The sequence below is a fragment of the Zootoca vivipara genome, chromosome 5, assembly GCF_965207765.1.
Source record: "Zootoca vivipara chromosome 5, rZooViv2.hap1.1, whole genome shotgun sequence".
Taxonomy (NCBI): Eukaryota; Metazoa; Chordata; class Lepidosauria; order Squamata; family Lacertidae; genus Zootoca; species Zootoca vivipara.
In genome coordinates this window covers 40162640-40189238 of record NC_142588.1, presented here as the reverse complement: position 1 = coordinate 40189238, position 26599 = coordinate 40162640, and the positions used below count along the sequence as shown (strand labels likewise).

Sequence of the window (26599 nt, the reverse complement as noted above, 5' to 3'; positions counted from 1 at the left end):
AGAATAAAACATTTCCCTTATGTAACGCAAACACATGTTAACCACTGTCAATCACAAATTCTAAGTCTGCAATGCAAGGTCATTCTATTCTTGTCAAAATACTGTTTTTCACCAATGTCTTAGGCGTGAGTCATGATAGTGGTGAACTGCACAATAGTCACTCTTCGAATTTAGCGATTTGATTCAAAATCAATGTATATGTGTGTGTGATTCCCCCCCCCCCCAGTGAATTTTTCTTCAGCCAGCTTCCATCAAACACACGCACACCCTTCTTCTTCATATGTTTTCCTTATTCTTTCAGGACTTCTTGATGGAGACATTTATCATGTTCAAGAATCTCATTGGGAAGAACGTCTATCCCTCTGACTGGGTTATCATGAACATGATGCAGAATAAGTAAGTACAAATGAAAATCACTGAACATTTCCTGAAATTACTATTTCAATACTGATGTGTGTTGATGTGCAGTGTTTGTATCTGCACACTCTCAGTCTATTAAGCTTAGTTTTCCCTTTTCCGATGTGTATTTTTCATTTTGTTTAATGTTTTCTCAACAAACAATTGATTCTCTGTTGTGCCACAAGTCAAGGGAACAAACATTCAGGTACAGGTCTTTTGTTTTCTCTTTAAACCTTGAAAACTGTTTCTTGTAAATGGATGTATTTGTACTGTTGCAATATTCCATTATCCTCACCTGGTTTAGCCAGCCAGTCAAAGTCATTATAGGAGCCCACCAGTGAAAGGTGAGTGCAGGGTCGGGACCAAAGGTGAACAAACTACTCCAGAAGGAGCACAGTGCCCCCCCACCAGACCACCACTAGATTTACCGTAATCAGATCTCCCCTAATGCTACTGAACTGTTTATGCTTGTATTTTCTAAGTGCCATTTAACCTTCATTCTAAATGAGTACATGAAAACCTCTTATAAAAGCCTATTGAGTGCTTCTTTTGTTACTAGCTACCTGGAAAAGTTCTGTGAACGGGGGCTTAAACATGTTATGGGAAGATTATCCCCCCTTGCCCTCTGCTCCGCTCACTTCCACATTTCCTGCAGGTTCTCAAGCCAAACTGCCTGAGTGGTGTATTCAACACACAATAGGTGCTTGTATCAAAGTTTTGCTTTTGGAGTGCCTTCCTCAGATATAAGATTATTGCACTTGAAATCCTTTTTATGTGTGTTTTTATTTCTGCCATAGAGTTCAGCTGCAGCTGTGCCAAAATATTTAAACTATGATGCCTTGGCAGAGAAGATACAAAAGCTTCTCTCAAATTAATTTTATTGTGCCATAGAACTTAATTAAAATGAAAGCAGGCATATTTGAATTCTATGTTCACTTGTCATTGACAGACATCTTTTTAAAAATATATGTACATTTGGAGGTTTGGCCAAAAGCTTGTGTATGGTAGTGTACTTTTGAGTAGCTATTTCATGTGACATGGCCCTCAATTTTCATAAAAAATTGATGAAGTATATTTGCACGTTGCCATGCATGGGATTATACTTTTTGGGATGTTAATGTGGAGGCTCTTCAGAGTTCTGTTTGCTTTGACATTTTTACTGCACTTATACATGTAAGTGGCTAAGAAAGAGCTTTGACAGAATTTGCATTTGTTATCCCACAACAGCTTATGAAGCTGTTAGCCTACCACCTGCCCCTTATTTCTTTTGAGGGAGACTTTGGGCAGCGTGTCACATTAGTCATGAAAGACATGGCTGTGGTTTAAAGAGGAAGAAATTGAGTAAAACTCCGGAGGGCGCATGAGTTCCACCTGACACAGATGTGCATGTTACAATTTTCATTTGAAGATTGTTTTCTTGGCACAAGACAAGGGTGCGACTCCCAAGAGTGTATTCGTGTCTTTCAAAGGGAGAAACAGTGCTGAGGCTGGACTAGACAGGAGTTCTTGTCAATGCCTTGTTGTACTCATGTAGAAAGCTGATGAGGAATACAACATGTTTCTTTCCCCCAAAATGTCATTAACGATAAATCTTAGTTGCCCACAGTAACTGTCATCTGCTTGGCCACAAGGAAAATGAACTCCCCCCTTTTCACAGAAGGCGGTATCACGTACTTTGTACAAATCAGTATGTGCTCTGTGATGCTAGTAGGAAAACTGTGTAGCCAGGAAGTTGCCATTTAAAAATTAAGTATTTTTAATTGTTGATCCATGTTTCAGGAAGTTAGCAACATTTTTACTAATTGAGGGAAATTAGGTGGTTGTTTTTATTTTATTTTATTTTATTTTATTGGAGCAAGACATTCTGATTTAATAACATTTAATGAAGGATTTCAACAACGCTAATGAGGAAATCAAGGGCAGGGAGAATACTCCAAGTCAGAATGCTTAGTTAGTAGATTGCTGGTACTGAATATAGATAAATACAACACCGCATAATACAACATTGAAAGATGTATATGAATGATTGATAGCTTTGTTCAGGTAGAAGGACCCCAAGACAAAAGTCAGTTGGGTGAGTTCTTAATGAAAATGTTTGGGAGCATCATTGGGCAACTTACTTCATATGCTGTATCACAGTGTATGAAATGCTACCTTTGTCCCCTTTAATCATACTAGTCACTAACTCTTAGCAGAAGCATCTCAACAAATAATATGTCCACCAAATAACTGTTGTTGTTTGCCCCTTCCATTACCTGCTTAATGACAAAGCAAAAATATAAAAACATTATTCAGTCATAGCTTAAACCTTTTGTTCCACTGTGAAATGTCAGTATTTCCATTCATTTTTAAATGTGCATTGAAACTGAATGAGCTTCATGTTGTCAAAAGTAAATGGGGCTCTAATCCATTTAATGGGGGGGGGAATCACATTTTGTTTTCTTTTTGTTTATGGGACTTTCACAGGCATATACTACTTCTGTCTTTAAAACAGAACACAATATGTTTTAAATCCAAAGTGCTTGACATATCGGTGCCTAATAAGTGTTTATGGAATACAGTATAATCTTTGAAATGTATGAAGTCACTGAAACAGGAAGTGCTGCTTAATGACTTTAAACTACAGGGTGGAATTCACTGCCTCACTAATACTTGCTAGCTGCTTGCTAGAAAGAATGATTTGGGACGTGGGTGGCACTGTGGGCTAAACCACAGAGCCTAGGGTTTGCCGATCAGAAGGTTGGCGGTTCAAATCCCTGCAACAGGGTGAGCTCCCGTTGCTCGGTCCCTGCTCCTGACAACCTAGCAGTTCGAAAGCACGTCAGGTGCAAGTAGATAAATAGGTACCGCTCCAGCGGAAAGGTAAATGGCGTTTCCATGCATTGTTCTGGTTCGCCAGAAGTAGCTTAGTCATGCTGGCCACATGACCTGGAAGCTGTCTGCGGACAAACACTGGCTCCCTCGGCCAGTAAAGCGAGATGAGCGCCGCAACCCCAGAGTCGTCCGCGACTGGGTTTAGCGATCAGGGGTCCCTTTACCTTTAGACAGAATGATACCTCCTCTCCCCCTCCTCCCCGCCATGTGCTGTTTGGAGGATTCTTCTGACCTTCTAGATTGGATTTCAGGGAGGCATGGGCATGCATGAGGGGAGGAAGCCCTATTGTGCTAGCAGAAAACTTTGTGCTGCTTGTGTACATGTTAGTCAAATCTGGTCAATAGGTTTTTTGGAGTGGCGGGCTCATGCGTGATCATGTATGTGTGCAGCACCAGGAAATAATTAACAATTCAATTCCAGCTTGGAAATGGGGAGAGAGAGTTGGAGAGTCCTCATGGCTCACAAGAAGACCCTCCCCAGAGCCCAAAGAGGGTGTTGGTGATGATGGAAGAAGCCCCCGAAAGACCGGAGGCATACTAGGGCTTTGTTTACGCTGCTCAGCCACCTTACCTAACAGCTGGTGTGGGGTAGCACAACAGAAGCCACTTTCCCGCATGCCCTTTAACCTCCTGCCAGCCCCAGAGCTTCAATTCTAGTTGCGGATATTTTTGGAACAGTCTTTATGGAATGGGTTGAAGAGGGGGGGCACTTAATAGGTGCTCCCCGCTTTATGCAATTTCACTTATTGGGGGGGGGGCTCCCCAAAACATAACCCCTGCGTAAGTAGGGAGTCACTTGTATACAGAATTCTAAACAAACATGCCATGCAATGTTTTCCTCTTCCTCTTATAATATGTCAATACTTTGTTAGTGACCCAAAGATTTTGAGCATTATATGTTTTTCAAATTCTCAGAGTAATTCCCAACCACCACAGCGATAAGTAAGCATCTTCTGTATATCTTCTGTGCCCCTTACAACACTGATTCTTTGCTTTTACAGTGAGGAAAAAAAGCATTTGATCCCCTGCTAAATTTGCCCTCTGGCGAAGAAATGACCAGTCCATAATTTTAATGGTAGGTTTATTGTAGCTGTGAGAAACAGAATAACAACAAGAAAACCCCCCAGAAACCCAGAAAACAAAAGTCAGAGATTGATGTGCATTATAATGAGTGAAATAAGTATTTGATCCCCTGTCAGCCAGCCAGATGTCAGGCTACCTGATATCTTTACTGTATATAACGAGCTGAGATTAGAAGCACCTGCTGTAAGGGAGAGGTCTTACCTGTAATCCCTGCTCGTTGCAGTACAAAAGTCACCTGTTGACAGAAGCAATCAATCCAGCAGATTCCAAAGTAGCCACCATGCAAGACTAAATAACTGTCCAAGGATGTCAGGGACAAGATTGTAGACCTGCACAACGCTGGACTGAGCTACAAGACTATTGCCAAGCAGCTTGGTGAGAAGGTGACAACAGTTGGTACAATAATTCGCAACTGGAAGAAACACAAAATAACTGTCAACCTCCCTCGGTCTGGGGCTCCATGCAAGATCTCATCTCGTGGAGTTGCAATGATCATGAGAACGGTGATGAAGCAGCCCTGAACTACACGGGGGGAACTCGTCAATCATCTCAGGGCAGCTGGGACCATAGTCACCATGAAAACAGTTGGTAACACACTACGCCGTGAAGGACGTAGAGCCTGCAAGGTCCCCTTGCTCAAGACAGCACATGCACAGGCCCGTCTGCAGTTTGCCAATGCACATCTGAATGACCCAGAGGAGAACTGCGTGAAAGTGTTGTGATCAGATGAGACCAAAATCAAGCTCTTTGGCATCAACTCAACTCACTGTGTTTGGAGGAGGAGGAATGCTGCCTACGACCCCAAGAACACCATCCCCACCATCAAACATGGAGGGGGACATATTATGCTTTGGGGGTGTTTTTCTGCTAAGGGGACAGGACACCTTCACCACATCGAAGGGACAATGGACGGGACCATGTATTGTCAAATCTTGGGCAAGCACCTCCTTCCCTCAGCCAGGGCATTGAAAATGGGTCGAGGATGGGTATTCCAGCAGGACAATTACCCAAAACACACGGCCAAGGCAACAAAGGAGTGGCTCTGGAAGAAGCACATTTAGGTCATGGAGTGCCCTAGCCAGTCTCCAGACCTTAATCCCATTGAAAATCTGTGGAGGGAGCTGAAGGTTCAAGTAGCTACACATCAGCCTCGAAATCTTACTGACTTGGAGAGGATCTGCAAAGAGGAGTGGGACAAAATACCTCCCGAGATCTGTGCAAACCTGGTGGCCACATACAAGAAACGTCTGATCTCTGTAATTGCCAACAAGGGCTTTGCCACCAAGTACTAAGTCATCTTTTGCAAAGGGATCAAATACTTATTTCACTCATTATAGTGCACATCAATCTCTGACTTTTATTTTCTGGGTTTCTGGGCTTTTTCCTGATGTTATTCTGTCTCTCACAGCTACAATAAACCTACCATTAAAATTATGGACTGGTCATTTCTTTATCAGAGGGCAAACGGGCAAATTTAGCAGGGGATCTAATACTTCCCCCCCCCTCACTGTATATCTTAAGTATTGATGGCACATCATACTCATGTAAGTGTGCATAGGACTTCAGCCTTAAGACTCTGCTTTCTCTGCACATGACTTCCGTATGCACAGTGCTTGCAAAATCGAATTAACATCAGCTGGCTTTAAAAATTTATTCATCAAGGAATTACGTTAGAGGATGTAATTGATTTCCACTAGATTTTTGTCCTGGTTGATTGCTACCAATATGCTCCAGAAATGTTTATTTGGTGGTGGTTGACCGAATAAAGCAAAACATTTATCATCATGATTAAAAGGAGCAGTCTCTGCCAATGCATTCTTGGATGAAGTTCTCTACATAATTGTCCAGAACATTTTGTCTTGAGTCATCACACACTCCCAAATTTCCTGTTGGTGTTCTCCTGCCTGTTAAATGCTTCTTCTTCTTCTTCTTCTTCTTCTTCTTCTTCTTCTTCTTCTTCTTCTTCTTCTTCTTCTTCTTCTTCTTCATTTTATTATTCAGTTAAAATATTTTACGGATACAATCAAAATAGATCAACATTGCTTGAACAGATCTTTCACTCTCTTTCCTACCCACATGTGCCCCAGAACACACACACCCCAACCATCCAGGCAATATTTGAGGACACTGCTGGGGATATATAGAGAGAAGAGAGGGGACAGATTTTATTGCTCAATCAGATATCATTTTGTTTGTGCAGTGATTTAGGGGTGTTCAACCCGTAGGATCTGTTGTCTTCACATCAACATCAAACAAGAGCAGCTTCAACCATGTGCAACAGCATTATTTAGAAACATTGTCACAATCTGTCTAATGCTGAAGTAAAAAGTATATAGTCTATTGTACAATGCCTGTTTTGATTTCTGTCCCCTAGTGTGTTTCTATTGGTGAATAAGTCAAAGCCAAATTACAATGGCTTTTAATGTGATGGAATATTTGTAGACTGTGTTTGCTTTACAGTATGTATAACATATTTTTTCTGTCAATAAATAAGAGCCCTTTGAGAAATAGTTATTTACCTTTTCAAGCTAGGTTCCATTTCCTATCCATTTTAAGAAATTGAAATACTGCTTCATCAGTTGCAGTTGAGTCCCCTGCCAACCTCTTTCTTTCTCCTCACGATTAAGTTGGTGAGTTGGCCAAGATTGGTTCCGTCGTGACTGAGGGCTGTCACAGCAATGCAAATTAATCTGGGGAGAAGGTTACAAATTCTTAAGTATCATATTATGTTTACTGCATCCTGGAAGGCTTATAAATCATTAAGCATAATATACCAAATTCAAAAAAGTCAACATTATAAAATGTCAACATACAAAAATGATGGCAGCAGCATATAAATGCAATTCACAGAACAAGTGGTATATTTAAAAAGCTCATAAAAAGGGCAGAACAGGGGTGGGACATGCTTACACGCTCTCTGCCGGTGGCTGTGAGGCCAGAAACTGAATCACCACATGAAATGGCTGTTGATTGTATTGTCGTTTTCAGCGGCAAATCTCTGTTCAACATCACATTTCATTCTAGTCTTGATGTCAAGAGTATAGTATAGACTACTCTGTTGCTGCAAACAACAGGAAGATGCAGGAAAGTGTGTACCCTGCTCTTAAATATGCATCCAAATGTCATAAACCCATTTATTTAAAGGATGGTTCCTTTGACCTTATTTTTAGGATTTTCATATCATTCTCGCTGTTAATTAAACATGTCCCCAACATGTGGGTGCACTGAAAACTTAAATGCATGATACACAAGATTTAGTTTGCAGGACTTGAAGAACTAGTGCTTATCAGCTCCTATGAGCAGCTCCTGTCAGATTGTAGCACATGGATGCTTGCTTCTGCTGATGAGAAATATCAATGGAAATTTCATTCCAGTGAAAATAGCAGTGACAGAGAAAGGGTTCTTGACAAAACTGCAGCAAGGGACGAAAGGGTTAACTTAATTTTAAGCAAACCCCTCCCACCCCCACTGTTTGAATTTTCTTAAGTGTGCACATTAAATGCAAAGACACATTTAATGCCATGTCTAGTTTGACCCTAAATTGTAGGTCAGAGCAGGTAGGAAATGATGGGACAACCGCCATGGGATTTAAGGATGAAGGGCGGTATTCAAATTTACTAAATAAATAAACTCAATGGACCATTTGAAATTCTGCTGCTGTCATATTTTAAACCTAGAATAATGATTTTTGCCAAGCTCAATCCACTGCTCCGATACATTCTCCTCGACCAAATTTTCTATCACTTAATTAGCCAGGAGATGAAAATAACTAAATCCTGCATATCTAGCCAGGGTTGTCTCAGATCCTCTGCCTTCTATCTGCTGCCTATACTTGTTCCATCCTCAGGCTGTTGTCCAAGATTGTGGTGTAGTGAGATGTCCCATTCTGCTAACCCATCTTGACCTCCTTCCAAGCTCCTCTTTAAATTCCAGATAGTGAAAATACTGTACTGTTGTTAATACCTTGTATATGGGAAGTTGGGCATAACTCTCCGTTCATTGCAAGCGTTTATAGTGACCTCAGAATGACTTAAGATAATGGACATGGGAGTGCAGCCAAAACACCCTGGAAGATGCTTTATTTGTATGAAAACTGTGAATCAGGTAATTAACTCAGGAGTAGGAAATGAACTCTCTGGGTATCACCAGTTGTACGTTTAAACTTAAGAAATGTGGCCCACATTTTAGCTATTCTTTACATGCCATAAATATTTTAATATATTTATAGATCTTAAAAACTGTGAGCATGATCTTTCTCTGTGTCGGTGTCTCCTGAACAGATCAATACATTCCTGTTCCTCCCCTTCTCCCTTTGGGTGTGGTCTGTGCAATCATTCAGGCAAGCAAGAGCGGAAGGGATGCATACAGATCTTCTATTTCCGAGACAACTCTGCCATACATGTATACTTGGGGAAATAGAGAGTAGGAGAAGTAAGCAGGGCTTTATGAAGTTCTGTGTTGATCTGTTGCGTGCAGGCAAGAATCATCTGTAATATACTAAATGTTTGTATGTAGAATAAGTTGTGATGATGATGATGATCGTTATTTTTAAAAGAATCCTAGCTTTGGAACGAGTTCCACAATCCCTTGCCCTTTGCAGAACTTTCCTTTTTGTTGTAGCTGTCATGTTAATATTTAAAAGTGAACACACACATTATGTTTTTTTAATAATAATTTTTATTAGTTTTATATATATATACAAATGAAAAAGGAAAACAAAACCAAGCATAATCCACACTCATTATTCATACCAGAAACAAACAATAAAAATACAAAAGATTAAATTATAGAAATAGGAAAAAAAGAGAGTAAAAATTCAACATTTAAACATTTCATATCATTTTTCTTTGGGGACTTCCTCTGAGTCCCCCCCTCTGCGTTACATTACTAATTTTTTCAGCAAATTCTATATCTTACATTAATTCATTCAATTAAACTAAAATTTGAGACTTCCTTCCGGGAAGGGGCGGCAGAGAGGTGCCCTTAGATGGACAGAGCAGGCGGAAGATGGATCCTGATCTCTCTCTCCTGTTCCAGTGCCCATCTCCCAAGGGCATCACAGAGGCTCAGGTCCGAGCTGAGCTCTCCCCACTGTATGACCGGCGCCCACTCCCTGGTGACAGGGCCCAGATGGAGACAGCTTGGGTAGCACGGCGCCAGCAGAGCCCGTGGCTCTTTGACGGAGCCAATTTCCATCTCCACTCGATCCAGCTGGAGGGGGACATCTTGACCTTCTGCCTCAGTCTCACCTGCTACAAGGACTTTGTGGGCACCAACCTGGCGGACGCAGCTGGGCAGCTCCAGCAGCGTGGGCGTGAGGACTTGGGGAACAGCCAGGCCTACCTTGCCGAGCCTCTGGGGTTGGGCGCCATGCTGCACACAGCGGATGACAAGTTTGTCTTTTTGCGGCGGAGTCAGTGCATAGGGGAGGCACCTGGGAAGATCGACATTCCTGGAGGCCACCCTGAACCACAGGTTGTCATGGGAGATGCTGCCTTGGAGGGGCCCGTCTGTCACCAGGACCTCCCAGGAGAATCCGTGGTCAAGGAGTTGTTCTGCTCTGTGCTGCGAGAGATCCAGGATGAGGTGAACCTTCCACTGCCCACCCTCAGCAGCCCAATGTTACTCAGAATAGCCTGGAACGAGACCAGTGCAGGCCGCTGCAGTGCTGAATTCTACATCAGGTGCAGTCTCAGCTCTGAGCAAGTGAAGCACCATTATGCTATCGGGGGTCCCAAGGCCCAAGAGTCAACCAGCATTATCTTTGTTGACAGAGAGGATGTCCTTACAATGGAGCAGAGCGGGGACTTTTGGAAGGAACTGTGCCCATCAGCCAAAGGGGCCATAGAGCTCTACAGAGGAGTCATGGGCACATGCCAATGAAGAGCCCATTGGGAAGAGGTACTTTGAGGAAGTGAACTACTCTCTCAGGGACTATTCAGAATTACTTTACAGAGCACCCAGCTACCCCAAAATCACCAGCAGTCCTTTGGCAAAGCAGGAATATTATGCCATGGATATGGATAGTGGGATTATTCTCACCACCCAAATCCCCCTTGAAACTGCACTGGCTGAGACCCACCTTAGCGCCTTGTGAGCCTGTTGCTGTGCCTGTTCGTGATATATATATATAACATTTTCCATTTATCTTATCAAAATTCAAAATCTGCATTTTCTATACATTTGCATATCTATTTCTCAATTTCTATTCTACAATAGCTTTTTAGATATACTTTAAATTTTTTCCAATCTTCTTTCACCGCATCTTCTCCCTGGTCTCGCAGTCTCCCGGTCATCTCAGCAAGTTCCATAAAGTCCAATAATTTCATCTGCCATTCTTCTACTGTTGGTATCTCCTGTGTCTTCCAGTTCTTAGCTTCTAGCTGCTGTTGTGGCATACAGAAAAAGGTAGTATCTTTCTTAGGTATTTCTTTTCCAACTATACCCAAGAGAAAGGATTCTGGTTTCTTGATAAAAGTGTTTTTCAACACTCTTTTTAACTCATTATAAATCTTTTCCCAGAAATCCTTAACTAATGGGCAAGTCCACCACATATGGTAAAAGGTTCCTTCTGTCTTTTTACATTTCCAACATTTATTATCTTGTTTATGATAAATCTTAGCAAGTTTTACTGGTGTTAAATACCATATATACATCATTTTCATCATGTTTTCTCTTAAAGCATAACACGCAGTAAATTTTATATGTTTCTTCCATAACCTTTCTCAATCCTTAACCATAATGTTATGTCCCACATCTTTCGACCAGTCTATCATCACAGATTTTGTTTGCTCATCTTTCGTATGCCACTCTAGCAGTAAATTATACATTCTGGAAAGAACTTTTGTCTTTGGATATATTAACTCCGTTTCCAACTTGGATTTTTCAGATTGGAAACCAATTCTTTTATCAATTTTAAACATCTCATTTATTTGATGATATTGGAGCCAGTCATCCAAATGACCTTTTAACTGATCATATGTCTTTAACTTCACCTGGTCTCCTTCTTACATTATGTTGTTTAGATCCTTAATTCTCCTGATGCTTTTCTTATGTGCACCTAATAAGAAAAAGAAGAAGGAAGGAAGGAAAGAAAGAAAGAGAAAAAGAAATCTTGGCGCAGTGCTTTTTTCAATTGAATGGAGTTACACAGCAAGAGAAAAAAGGCTCCTATTCCAAAATTTTATCTTTGACAGACAAGATTGAAGCAGTTTTCTGCTTGACATTAGTATCCTGTTGATAATGACATCACATGTGTGCTTAGGGACTTAGTATTCTAGCAGCGTGTGGACTATAATGGATCTGTTTTTTAAGCCATCTATTTCCTAGAACTTTGATTTATCGTAGCAAGCCTATAAGTGATAACTCTGCATCAATGAAATTGAACTTGTCAGAGGTACTGTTGTAGAGATGAGATTCGGAAACAGATCTAAGCCTATCCCTCTTCCTTCTTAATCCTTATAGGCTCCCTTAGTTTCCAAATTAATTACTTAAATGCATAATAGAATAGGTATACAACAAATGTTGCATACGTTATCTGGTACTGTGTATACCTGCTTTTTAACTACTTTTTAACCCAGAAAAATCTTCTCAAAAGCCGGGGGTCGTCTTATATGCCGGGTCGTATTTCTTATATGGCGAGTATATCCGAAACCTAAACTCTATATTTTAACTGGAAAAGTTGGGGGTCGTCTTATACGCCCAGTCGTCTTATACGCCGGAATATATGGTAGTTTTATGTTAGAGTAGTATGTAGTAGGCAATGCAGTTGGAAAGTTCTTGGTTGTTTGGTTGTTGTTGTTTTTTAAAGTTTTTATACTTCTTTATTGTAACTGAAAAACTGTACATAAAAAGGAGCTGTGAAGTTACATTTGTCAAAACGAATGTAAGAAATATTTTCTCTGACCAACTTAAAGGGAGTGCAAACATTTTACATTTCATAAAGTGACAAAAAGTAAACCAAAATGAATAGTTTATGTTTTGTAGCAATGGTACAAAGTTAAGCTGGAGGGTTTTGTTTTTTTAAAGGTAGTATGGCAAAAAGCATCTTAAAAAGCAGAGACATCACCTTGCCGACAAAGGTCCGTATAGTTAAAGCTATGGTTTTCCCAGTAGTGATGTATGGAAGTGAGAGCTGGACCATAAAGAAGGCTGATCGCCGAAGAATTGATGCTTTTGAATTATGGTGCTGGAGGAGACTCTTGAGAGTCCCATGGACTGCAAGAAGATCAAACCTATCCATTCTTAAGGAAATCAGCCCTGAGCGCTCCCTGGAAGGACAGATCGTGAAGCTGAGGCTCCAATACTTTGGCCACCTCACGAGAAGAGAAGAATCCTTGGAAAAGACCCTGATGTTGGGAAAGATTGAGGGCACAAGGAGAAGGGGACGACAGAGGACGAGATGGTTGGACAGTGTTCTCGAAGCTACGAACATGAGTTTGACCAAACTGCGGGAGGCAGTGGAAGACAGGAGTGCCTGGCGTGCTATGGTCCATGGGGTCACGAAGAGTCGGACACGACTAAACGACTAAACAACAACAACAAATGGCAAAAAAGAAAACCCCTTTCAAATGAAAAATCATATAGTTTTATTTCTAAAATAAATTTAGAATGAATAAAATAAAATGAATTTAGAAGAGAATTAAAGTTTAGTTGTTTTTTAAAGGCAGAACGCATATGAGGCTGTGATTCATCTGATCATTTTGCTTCCCTCATGCATCTCCCCACCCCACAGAATAGTATTTAGCATTCTTCTGCCCTTTGGACAGGGTCTGGTGTCATTTGAGCACGGCACCTGTTTCCTTGGTGTACTGGAACTTGCCTTTCTTGTTAAGTCTGTGGATGGCCATGCTGAATCTACAGCTATTAGCTTATCACTTTCTCAATGTCTTCAATCTTACCGGCATTTTAGAGGCTCCCACATTTCACTTGGTTCGATGAGGGTCAAGTGAGGACAGAGCAGAAGGGGGAAAAAAGATTCAATGGGATGTAGAAGGGCATTTTTGAGGATCTCAAGCATACGGCTAAGATAGAAGTGAGCTTTAATCTGAGCCTCAGTAATTTCCAAAATCATTATTGGGGGAATACGATTTTGAGTATATTGCTAATTTATTCATTAAGATTTATTTTATTTTGATGTTAACCTGTTGCGCTTTACTGGAGAGGTTTTCATGGTTTCGATATTTAGCTAAGGTTTTCTAAATTGAATTGGTTTCCAAAGATACCTTGTGTGCTGTAGAAGGTTGTGCCACAATCTCTAGAGTACACTTAAGAGAGTGGGCCAGGCTTCTCAGGCATCCTCAATATCTTGTATCATCTAAATTTGAGTGGGGGAGGGAACAGTTGCCATTCCTCTTCCCTCCACCACCCTTCCAATGATATAGAATCATGGAGTTGAAAGGGACCGTGAGGATCATCTAGTCAAACCCCCTGCAATGCAGGAATATGCAGCTGTCCATTATGGGGATTGAACCTGCAACCAGGCCATTATCAGCACCAAACTCTAACCAACAGAGTTTTAATCCCAATTAAACATGTGAGTGGGAGCAGGGCAGGGGGAGGAGAGGCTGCCTTTTCAGCAGTAGATTCTGATACCCACCCATCCTTGAATCATGAAGAGTTATGGATCAAAATCTCCCACTAAAAGGAACATTTCCCTCATTGTTTTAGCAGGAGCTTCTATGCAAAATTCATGAGATTCTCTGCTGAAACAACGGGAAAAGAGCCTCCCTTTTAGTAGTGCCTTGCAAGGTGCTTGAAGCCCCGATCTTGGGAGTTCAAAGCACATTGCACATGATGTCATTGTGATACCGAGTGATAGGCAGGTGAGCAGCCCCACTCACCTGACAGATATGGCCCATGCAGCCAAAAGGTTTGTCCCAGAATGCACCCAGCACATTCCTATGACATTATACTATATTGCAGAAGAGGATCAGTAATAGAAAAGCTGTCCTGGGAAGCTTGCCCAACAGTGCTAATGTCAAGATGGAGGCAGAAGCAGCTTGCCAGGTGGGGCAGAGCCAGTACGCTAGCTTCCCAGCAGGTGGGTTGCTGTTGCTTACCGAAAAGGAGAGGGGCAAGGCACCAGGGAGACTGGCACAATGCAAACACACTGGTAGGTGCAGCAAATTCCCTCCCATCCTCCCCAATCAGCAATAGTGACTCACGTGCTGGATAAAACTAGCATAACATCTCTGCTCCAAGCTTCCAAGACACATCAGGGTTTCCCATAACAGGACTGCATCGATTGCTAATTGAACTAGAAATGAAAGTAAAGAATGAACTTGAAATGTGAAGGATAAATGAGAGTAAAAATATGCTTTGCAGGGAAAACCAGCAGCTGTAACATTTCTAAAACTTGAAAAAGCAGGGGGGGAACTGACTTCTAAATAAAATGCATCCTACACAATCTGATATTTTTGTGCTTCTGCAGAGAATTAATCAATGAGGTGATCACAGAAATGGAGTTGGAAGCCTCTGTGTTCATTAGTGATTTCTTCTCAAAGATTTATGGAAGGTATAATATTTTCAAGACCTTCTGAATGTTAAATGTATTTTATGAAGCTAATGAGATCTATAAAATTAAAGTGTTCTTTAGTTCAGTGAACTTCCCAAGGATATCCCTTCTTTTTATATAGGATCTTTTGTGTCTGTATTGCTGGAGAGCTCAACTGCTAGTTGATCTTATTTAGTCACATTCCCTGGTACTTTTTATTATTGTCAATGCTTGTTCTGCTAAAATGGTAATAAGCAAATCGAGTGCAGCTTAAATTCTGAAATACTTTTGTTGTGGAATATTTACAGATAAACCCCATTTCACCATAATAATACAGAAAACTGTGGGTTTGTTGATGACAGCAAGGTGGTGGTTTTGCAGAAATCTACTGGTGTCATGAACTGGCAGGACGGCGGGGAGGAGGAAGAGGAAAAAGAGGATCCCAGCAAGGGGTGTAGCCAGGACTGGAGCAAGCAGGGGATGGGGAAAGAAGTACTCACAGGGTGACAGAGGATAGTGAAGGAATGGAAGTTAGTGCGCAGGACCCAGAGCAGCAGGACCCAGAGCCAGAGGGGCCCCTGTCCCAATGACATAGCTGCCAAGTTCTCCCTTTTTTTAAAGGGAAATTCCCTTATGCTGAATAGGCTTCCTCGTGAGAAAAGGGAAAACTTGGCAGCTATGCCCAATGAACAAGGTGGGCTCTGAGGCATAGGGAGTAGCAGGAGTGGCACTCTAGGAGGCTGAGGCAGGTAAAGGCCCACAGCCCAGCTCCCTTGTTGGCCTGGTGGGGTTCATTAGCTCTGGGAGGAGGTGTGTGATTCCTCAGCTGGAGTAGGCTCAGAACAGGTGAGGGTCACTTTCCTCATCAAGCCCAGGTGCTGCAATCAGCATGCAAAGTATGAAAGGGAAGCAGAGCTGAGGTGCTGTGCTATGTCTGCTCAACTGCTCATGTTGATGGAGCTTGGCTTGGATGCTCATGGAGTGTGCTTCAGGTTTGACTCTGGATTGTGTTCTGACTGATGGACTTCAGACTTGGCTACTTGAACTGACCCTGGGCTGCGTTTTCTGACCTTTGGACTTGGCTCGTGTGTCTTGATCCCTGGACTTAGACTTGACATACTGCCAGGTAGGCCAGGGGTTCAGGACAACTGGACTTGTATTGGTGGGGCAGGAGAATCTCTGAGCATTTTTGTTCCTAAGGGACCTGAGCCCTTTATCTAAACTATGTTCCCTGGTATGAGTATTTCCAGATGAATTGCTATTGTTCTATTTTTGTTTAGTCCTAGTCAGCAAAGATTTCAACATCATTTAACAAAGGGAGGCTTCTTCTGCCCCACTTACTTAATTGCATTATATGGCAGTAGATGACACTTTCAGGAAATATTTTGCTAAAATAACTTGAGAAACATGCTATCTGGGAAGATGGGCATCTGTAATATACCCAGCACTTCATTCAGATTCAGGGCTTGCCCAAACTTTGCTTGTCCTGTGCCTAGAAAAGCAGAGGTCGAAGAGATTTTTCACAGTCCTGTGCTTTTTAAGCACGACTCCAAGTGCTTTTCCATTTGCCCCACTGCTTTCCCTGGAAGCCTGCTCTTTATGGCTGAATTGGAGCAAACATCAGTCTGCAGAAAACCTGATTTACAGTACATTTGTTCTGATTTAGTGGTAAAGAGTGGGTTTCCCCAGGGAAACCTGCAGGCCAAGCAGAAGTGTGGATGAGCCCTAAGTCAAGGAAAATATTGTCATGCAAATTTAGTTCACTGTACATTTAATGCTAGAGAGTGGAGGAATGCAGATATCTTGTTATTAAAAAGTTAATGTAAATAATTTTTGTTTAGTCCTAGTCAGCAAAGATTTCAACATCATTATTGAATGCAGCCCTGTTTAGGGAAGCTTTTAATGTTTGATGGACTACTGTATTTTAATATTTTGTTGGAAGCCGCCCAGAGTGGCTGGGGAAACCCAGCCTGATAGGTGGGGTATAAATATATTATTATTATTATTATTATTATTATTATTATTATTATTATTATTATTACAGTATTATTATTACAGTATTATTATTTTTTATTTTTTATTGAAAATTACAGGAAATAGTTTCAGCAGAGGAATTGAGGTGAAATGTTTCCCCTGAAATATTGTCTTATTGAGTAGATTTGTATTTAAAATAAATAGGTCATAGTTAATATTCACCTCCTTGAAAAACAGCATGCAACTGAGTCAATCTTACAATACTGGAATTAACAAGCTATCTGATACTGTTCTTTATATATTGGTTGGCCTGAGAATTTTTATAAACCAAAGAACACTGTATTTTTTAAATTGATAGTTTAATTTGTGAGTTTAATTTTTTGAGTTTGGACCCATCACACCAAAAATTGGGTGAAGCCACACCAAAGTAATGTTTTGCTCTTCCATCTTGATTCAAAGTGACAGCCAGCATCTGAATGTCAACAACTGCTGCCTCCACCTTGGAAATCCTCATGCAAAGTTAGGTGATGATACCTCAAGAGGATTCTGAACTTGAGAGGACAGACAGACAGACTTTCAAAAATATATAGTAGATTAGGTGTGGGGATCCTGTGGCCCTCCATATGTTATTGGATGTCTTTTAGCCTCAGTTAATATGGGACATGGGTGGCTCTGTGGTCAAAACCACTGAGTCTCTTGGGGTTGCCGATTGGAAGGTCAGTGGTTCGAATCCCCGTGGCTCCTATCTCTTCCAGCTCCTACCAACCTAGCAGTTCAAAAGCACGCCAGTGCAAGTAGATAAAGAGGTACTGCTGTGGCAGGAAGGTAGGTAGGTAGGTAGGTAGGTAGGTAGGTAGGTAGGTAGGTAATTTATTTCAGCCATTGGCCCATATATGGCAGGAAGGTAAACGATGTTACCGTGCGCTCTGGTTTTTATCATGGTGTTCCATTGTGCCAGAAGTGGCTTAGTCTTGCTGGCCACATGACCCTGAAAGCTGTCTGGGGACAAATGCCGGCTCCGTCGGCCTGAAGCAAGATGAGCACCACATCCCATAGTCACCTTTGACTGGACTTAACCATCCAGGGGTCCTTTACCTTTTTTACCTTTTAATATGGCCAGTGGTCAGGGTAATGAGAGTTATAGTCAAACAACATATTGTGAGCCACAGGTTTCCCATTCCTCATTCCTGATATAGATGATAAAGAAAAGCACTGAGGATGTGGAAAGTGCCTTTGCTTTTGATCACCACAGGGATACTGCAAAAGGGGGTTAATGGTGAGCTATTTGGGAATGCACTCCCAACCTCCCTGGAGCTACCCCGATCTGGTATGTCAAGCTTCTGAATATGGTTGTTTTTTTGTTGCAAAATCAGCTTGAATACCTCTGAATTAAGTGAAGCTTTGCAAGAGTTTGTTCTTTATTTATATAAAGCAAGCCATTGAACTGGTGTTAGTCACATAGCAAGCGTTGCTATTTTTCACTCTGTCATAGCAAGTGTCAGGAGCAAGAACGTGTTGATGTGTTTGTTACTTAGAAAAGCTATGGTGTGAACTAAGTAATTAAATAGAGGCAAATGTGTTAAATTAAAATAGAACTGCTTCAGAAAGTTTATCATAAGTCATTATCAGGTACTAGCTATTTCTGAAAAGTGGCTGCAATACTTTTTTTGTTTTTCCAGAGGCAATTTTCACTATATCGGTACCTTGGGTTACAAACGCTTCAGGTTACAAACGCTTCAGGTTACAGACTCTGCTAACCCGGAAGTAGTACCTCGGGTTAAGAACTTTGCTTCAGGATGAGAACAGAAATCGCGTGGTGGCGGCAGCGGAAGGCCCCATTAGCTAAAGTGGTACCTCAGGTTAAGAACAGTTTCAGGTTAAGAACAGACCTCCAGAACGAATTAGGTTCTTAACCAGAGGTACCACTGTACAGGAATTGTACAAAAAAAAGATGTTTGTTGCATTTACTGTTGCCCTTCCTTGGCATCATGGCACAGGAAATTAAGTGTTGTTATTACCATTCAGATTGTCAGAATATTAGGATTTGTTCACAAAATCAGAGATAATCAGAGTTTATTCACACCATCTTCCTTCACTCCAAACACCATATTCTTATCTGGTAATAGGTTCTTGTATTGATGATAGAAATAATGAGGAAATTAGAAAACATGGGCAGAGTTCCCACATATATAAAGACACACACCAGTCTGGATTCAACTGCATCAGTTGAAATTTAGTTGGAGATAAATTTGCATAGGGAAATCTTTTGCCTCCTCCCCTCTCCTCACCAAACACAGATTGCAGTATACTGGTTGCTTATAATGGCAGGCCAGATTGCATGTTTAGAAAGAAAGCAGTGTAGGTAGATAAGGCCCGGACCCATATGTTGCTTGCTTATACATGTAGGTGGGAAGTGGGGGCAGTATAAAATTCCAGTGACCTACATAGTGATTCTCAGTAGCTAGTAACTCTGGCATATAGGTAAAGGGACCCCTGACCATTAGGTCCAGTCGTGACCGACTCTGGGGTTGCGCGCTCATCTCGCATTATTGGCCGAGGGAGCCAGCGTATAGCTTCCAGGTCATTTGGCCAGCATGACAAAGCCGCTTCTGGCAAACCAGAGCAGCACATGGAAACGCAGTTTACCTTCCCGCTGTAGTGGTACCTATTTATCTACTTGCATTTTGACGTGCTTTCGAACTGCTAGGTTGGCAGGAGCTGGGACCGAGCAACGGGAGCTCACCCCGTCGCAGGGATTCGAACCACCGACCTTCTGATCAGCAAGCCCTACCTAGGCTCTGTGGTTTAACCCACAGCGCCACCTGGGTCCCTAACTCTGGCATATAGCTTAGCCCTAATTTAGGCTGCATTGAGGGACACATTGTCTCAACATCACTCAGTTCTGCACTAGTCTGTTCTGGGTACTATATTTTAAGAAGGGAATTGACCTACTGGAATGTGTGCAGAAGAGTGGAACCAGATAGTGAGGAGCCTGGAAACAAAGTCCTATGGGGAATGTTGAATGGGTTTGGTATGTTTAGCATGGAGAAGAGAAGATAAAGGGGGAGACATGGAAGCAGCTTTTAAAATATCTGATAGGCTGTCACACAGGAGAAGAACCAGTTTTGTTCTTCATTGCTCCAGAGGGCCGGAGTAGAACCAGTTGGGAAGCGGATTTCAGCTCAGAATTAGGAAAAGACATCTTAAGAGTAAGAGCTGTTCAGAAATTGAGAAAACTGCCTCAGGATGTGGCAGGCTCTCCTCCACTGGAGGTATTTGAGCAGAGGTTAGAAGGCCATCTGTCCAGGATGCTGCAGTTGTATCCTGCATTGCAGATTTTGCCCTGAGGATGGACTAGACAACTGCCGAGATTATTTCCATTTCTATTATTCTAACGATTGCCTAATTAAGTATGCCAGTGCTTTCTTTTTTTCCTCTCAGGACTGGAAAATTCTATAGACAAAGAAGCTAAGCTAGATATCATGACCAACCTTGTGTTGTCCCCCCTCCTTTATTCAAACACCCTGATCTTAAGGAAGAGTTCTGTATAACTTGAGGCTGTAATTTTAATACAAGTTGCTCCTAATTTGACTTGCTCTGTGATTTTAACAACAAAGTATGTTAAGCATTCTTCCATCTTTCAGAAAAGAGACCCAATTTAAGATTTTCAATAAAAATATGCATTTTCCTTGCAAATATAGGATATTGTGCTGGGGGAGGGGGTTAAAATTAGTGGGGAAATAAACTGGCAAGGTTTTCTATGCCCATATTTTTTTTTAAGTGAAAGTAAATTTATTCCTTAATACTTACATCTATGAGGCCATTAAGAAAGTAGATGGAAAATTATATCCAAAAGAAAATGAACTGCAAGATTGCCTCCTCTTGGGGCAAATCAGTTTTAATCTTCCAAAGCTATAGTACTTTGGCTAACTGCCATATTGACTGCTTTTTTGCTGATCAAGAGGAGTGAAAATGACTGGGAAATATCAGAGGCAAAGGTGCTAGTGTTTCACATTCGTATGCACCAAGAATATTACTAGAGAACATAAGGAAATGAGTTTTCTGATGATGGCGCTAAAGGAAAAAGGCTTTAAACCTGCTCTATGTCTTAAGCATTTTGAACAACAACAACAACAAAGAACTTGCAGAACTGTCACAGATTGTTCTTTCCTCTACTAAACTAGACAAATTTTATGTTGCAAGAGCATCAGGGTGAGTAGATGTAGGCCCAAATTTCCAAAATGTGAAGCAGATTTATATTTTGTAAGCAAAGGGACCTGAGTGGAAACTGAAATGCTTACATGTAAGCCTTACCAGGCCTGAAAGTTCTTTGTTTAAAAATGAAAAAATGACACAAAAGACTCACAAGCCTTCTCTTGCTTATGATGGGGTCATGCTTCTTTTCTCCAGTCACACTCTTATTTGTGTTTGAAACTACTTGAACACAGGTTCTTTCCTTGGGCATTCTGTAGTACGTTGCAGACAAGCAATTTCTCTTTCCAGAGTGAAGCAGCAGTGAGTGACAATTTATCTTTTGGAGCATTTGAGACTTGATCATCTGGAATAGGGGTAGCTAAAACAGTGCTTCCTGTCATGCCCCAACCAGAATGGCCAATTATCAGGGGAGATGGAATTTCTAGTCTAGCAACATCTGCAGGACCACAGGTTAGCTACCCTGAATGCTAGAGCCAAAGACGCTTGCAGACATCTCAAATTTTCACACGTTGCATCAATTCTAATATTGATTGTTGCATTCGGGTATTGTTCTCATCACAGTATACTAATACACACACTACATTAAGCAACTGCTTCATAGTGTTCAGCATGGCTACACAACAGCATTCAGTTTTAACTACTAATTCCTGAATATATCCAGTTTGCTCCACTTGTGATTCAAGTTCATAGCCATTCCCAAGCAATCCTTATGTTTTTTTCATCACCAGATGAATACTTTTTTATTCATTTGAGGCCTATTAAACAATTTTTTAAATAATAATCTGGACTTCTCAATTTTATGATTCATTTTCATTCAATCAAATTTTATGCTGTTTTTATTGCTTTGTATTGTATGTTAAATGTTTTATTTTAGCCATTTATTTTTTGTAAGCCACACAGAGGACATTTCCTTATGGGTGGTTATGCAAAATTAGTTTGTGTGTACACACACACACAATAAAATGAAGCTCAGTTGGTGGTTTTGGAAAAAAAAATCTTTAAGCTGCATCAGTGAAGTTTTGTGAGGGTAAATGAGATGTTAGCAAAATACTTGTTACCCTGGAAAGTAGCATTCAGAAAACATAACTATAACAATTATATTACCAATGGAATACAATGTTTTGAGATGCTGTTTGTCCATACCAATGGAATCAGTCAAAGTATGTAGGATCTTAGACAACCAGTCTTCAATTTTTCCAAATACTGCTGCTACTGCAATAGTTGTAATAGTCATATTAATAGTTGTTGTTGTTAGTTATTCGGTTACCTTAATGAAACTGTGATATAGCTACATATAGTCCTCTGAATCATTGCTTTATAAGTAGTCTTTTAGCTTTCTCATCCTGTTGGAACAATGATATTTCTGGATTACAGTAATAGCCTTTCCTTCTCTAGTAGTTCTACTGGATAGTTGTTTTGAAAATGGAGCTCTTTCATTCTCTTGAAGAGTACCGTATATTATGGCGTATAAGACGACTGGGCATATAAGACGACCCCCAACTTTTCCAGTTAAAATATAGAGTTTGGGATATACTCGCCGTATATGAAATACAACCCGGCGTATAAGACGACCCCCGACTTTTGAGAAGATTTCCCTGGGTTTAAAAGTAGTCTTATACGCAGGAATATACAGTAGGTAGGACTCTGGGTTATGTAGGCACTGTGGGAAGGTAACATTGCACAGCCTGCTAAAGCAATGTGATGTGTCTGTTAATACTAGATTCCTTCTTGATAGCTTGTTTCTTAATTGCCTCCTTTATTTATTCAGTTTATGTTGCGATTCAATCTGAGAGACAAGTAATCATTATAAGAAGGATCAACAAAGATTATAGGACCCATCTGATTCAAAAGACAGCCTGGAACTCTCTAAACAAGCATTCTCATTCTCTTGAGTAATGAGTTTTCTGTATCGTTTGTTGTTTAATAGATCAGAAATAGAAAAGGGTTAGTTTTTTCCCCACCACATTATGGGTTTTTTTTGGTTTTTTGTTTTTAAAAAGCTTCTGCTATGTTTCTTCGGCCAACAGAGAAGATTTTCAAGCCAGGCAGCAATTGGAACAAGGAGTTCACACTGTGTTTACTCTAGAAGTATTGACCACATATTGGTGCGTACACCATTTGAACTGGCCAACTCATTACAAATCTCTCTCCATTTCAGCTGAAGTGATTTTGCTGTCATAAACAGTGAAGTGTGTGATTATTGAGTGAATCTGGCAGAAAAATTGGCTGATTAAGTAGTATGTGGAAAAGGCTGCTAAGAGTTGGTGTTTTGGGTGCCAATAGTAGAAGGAGTTGGGTTTCCTTTTTGGTTTTTAATGTTTGAAGTATTTTTGTCTGATAGGTTAAATGTTCTGTTCAATATGTTAGTGTTGCATGTAGAAGCAAGGTGCATGTGTTAATCCATTTTCTTGAAGTTCCTCCCTTGTGCTCTTTCCCTTCTATTGTCAACAGTCCAGATGACTATGGGCAGCATCCCCAGATGAAAGATTAAACCATTGGTACTATAAAATCAATACATGATATGGCTTGAGTTTAACAACTCATTGCACACAGCATGCTTGTGTTGCACAGTGGGAATTTCTGCTGGTCAAGTTCACAAGATATTCTAAGTCAAAGCCTGGGCGCTTGGGAAGTGATCTGTACAGTGCTTCCCAAATGCCCGACAGCTAGCTAGTTGTTGGGCATTTGGGAAGTGCTGCACACCAGGCCAAAAACTTTCCTACACCTGGCTTAGTGGAACCACACAAACATATTGGCTCCCAGAGCAGAGCTTCCAGCTACAGTACTTTGTTCCTCCTCCAGAGAACAGAAGCAGTTTTGCTCTTTGCATGCTCCTTCCCTATCTGAGGTTTGGGCTCATTCAACCATTATTTTGCTGAGTTGGTTTGTGTAGATCAGTTTTCACACAAGTTGTTGCTTGATCAAAAGTGCTTCAGGTGTTGGAAAAAATGTTCCTAACTTCCACCAGTTCAGAGTGAACATTTTTATAGATAAGTTTCCTCTCTGCGGCAGTAAATTTTAACATGGGACAGTGCTAACACAGGGGCGCTTTTAAACAAATGCCTTTCCTCTTTGAAAACTTAAATGGAACAATATTGTAGGAGGATCAGCTTGTAAGATAGCACTATTAGAGTGACCACAGCTCTATGTTTTGAACACAAAAACCGACAGGATGTTTTTGCGCTTGACATCCACCGAGGTTAAGCTAAACAATTTAGGAATGTGAGTGGTTTGGGCTGTGACTGAAAGAGTTGCATGGGCATTATGTGATGTGGATTGTCTGGCACAAGAGCTAAGTGCCAGACTCCACATCACATAATGCCCAACTCAGGAGACTTTTGATCCCAGTAAATAGAAGTATACAGGCAGCATATTTCAGGTTTTGAAGCAAATCCAGAGAAGACTAGCAAATAGCATAAATGGGCTATACCATGTCTCTGTTTGAAGAGCTTCCAAACTTTTTCCTGATTTTTTTTTAGGATTCCACTCCTTGGATTATGTAAGGAGTTTGAAAGAAATCCCCCCTTTGAGTAAGATTTCAATAGAGGAGAGAAGAGGAAGACAGTTTTAGGGAAGCTTTGGACAAAGTAACTATATTCACATGTTAGATACTTTCCAGCTGTTCAGATTGACGATAATAGGAGATACATTTGTGTGCTCCTTTCTTCATATTCTTTTAAACATGTTATCAACAATAGGAAATCATTTTAGTTGGTGAAATGAAAATTTCCTGGTGTCAACTGCATCTGTATATTGCCTTATTTCTTTATGTAAATGTCTGAGCAAAATGTAGCTGTAAAGAAAAGAAAAGCGGGGGGGGGGGATAGTCCTTTCATTGCAACCTAGTAACCATTTTGCTATTTCAATTGCTGTTGTAAAAAAATCAGATGATGCCATACCTGGTTGTCTTGGCTAGGGTACAAATTCTTTCTTTTTAAAAAGGCTGTTAAAATGCCCTGGCCCTAGACCATTTAGGTCTCTCGAGTCAACACAAGAACTTGAAATGATTCTTATTCATAAAGATATAGCAGTACTTTCAAAGGCATCCCTGTGCAGAGACCATAGCACTGTCTATTCTGGAGATTACTAGGACATGAATGACAGTGACCAAATCCTTCCAACACAGGAGGGGACACAGTTGACATTCCACCCTAACTGAAGCGGGGGGGGGGTCACTCCTGACCACCATCAGGAGTAGTGCAGCCCCTCCAGAACACCTATCCCAAGGACATCTGAACCACCAGCCATCAATACCTCCATCTTATCTGGATTTAGTTTGAGTTTATTCACCAGGCACCCCCAAACTGCGGACCTCCAGAGGTATTGGTCTACAACTCCCATGATCCCTAGCTAACAGGAACAGTGGTCAGGGATGATGGGAATTGTAGTCCAAAACATCTGGAGGGCCGAAGTTTGGGGGTGCCTGGTATAGACGGTACTGAAGTTTGGGGATGCCTGTTATTCACCTTCTTTCAGTTCATCATGAACCTAGACATCTATTTAGAACCTTAAACACCACAGCTGAACCAGATGAAAATGAGTAACAAAGCTAGGTATCATTAATGTACAAACAGCACTTCAACCATATCCTTCAATGACCTTAACCAGTGGTTTCATATAGATAGCATGGGGAATTAAAGAACCTTGCAGTATTGCATGAGCCAAAAACTGCAGGCTGGAGCAGAATCTTCCCAGCATCATCTTTTGAGATTGTTCTTATAGCTTTAAGAATTCAACAAATAGGGTCATACTTTTTGCTTTTTCTGCCTCATAGGAATTATTTTGTACCAAGTCAAGCAATTGGTCCATCTATCTCAGTATTGCGGACATTGGCTGGCAGCAGCTCTGAAGGATTTCAGGCACAAGTTTTTCCCAGCCCTACCTGGATACATCAGGAACTGAACCTGGGAGCTTTTGCGTGAAAACTACCAGTATATGTTCTACCACTGAGCTACAGCTCCTATCCCCAGCTAAGCATTGAGTTACTGGCATTGAGTGTCCAAAGTAGCATCAGTTCCAGAACTTTGTCAAAATCTAGGGTTGTTGCTGTTTCCAAGTCTCAGGTGTTTCCATCTTATGCAACTGTTATCTTCAATGCATTACAAGGTGTGTGTTTGAACCCACATCAAAGTGTACGCCAAAGAACCTGTATCTGATGCCACTCAACACTATAATACAACGGTAATAGTTCTTGTCACAGTACTGGAAAGAAGTGTGCTAATTGCATGCCTTATGTGACGCATAATGAAATGACCACCATACATTGGCATTATATGTGCCATAGACTGACACATCCTGGATTAGTCCTGTTTTCTGCTTCACTCCCATTTCATTCTTTTTTCTATCACTTGAGACTTTTGCCTCTTACCACTTCCTCATCAATAGTCCTACACTCTTCCTCTTTTTAATTGTGACCTTCAGGGTGCCATCCTATGCCACTTTCCAGAATTAAGTGCCATTGATTTCCTTCTGATTTGACTTGCTTAGGATTGTGCTCTTTGTTTTGAAGTACTCCATTTTCAAAGCAATTATTACATACTTTTTCTGTGATTACGAATT

General features: G+C 41.0%; 1 protein-coding gene and 1 pseudogene across 3 annotated transcripts in view; both read left to right on the top strand.

Annotated features, from left to right (window-relative positions):
* DOCK1 (dedicator of cytokinesis 1) overlaps positions 1-26599 on the top strand; it is a 370976-nt gene that overhangs the window by 223638 nt on the left and 120739 nt on the right. For both annotated transcript variants that reach the window (XM_035138566.3, XM_035138565.3), the window contains exon 29: positions 302-396. In XM_035138566.3, coding sequence (XP_034994457.1) covers positions 302-396 — 95 coding nt within the window. The remainder of the gene's footprint in view (positions 1-301; positions 397-26599) is intronic.
* LOC118096594 (uridine diphosphate glucose pyrophosphatase NUDT22 pseudogene) lies at positions 7558-11439 on the top strand (annotated as a pseudogene). Its single transcript, XR_015950208.1, has one exon. The product of XR_015950208.1 is annotated as a uridine diphosphate glucose pyrophosphatase NUDT22 pseudogene (transcript).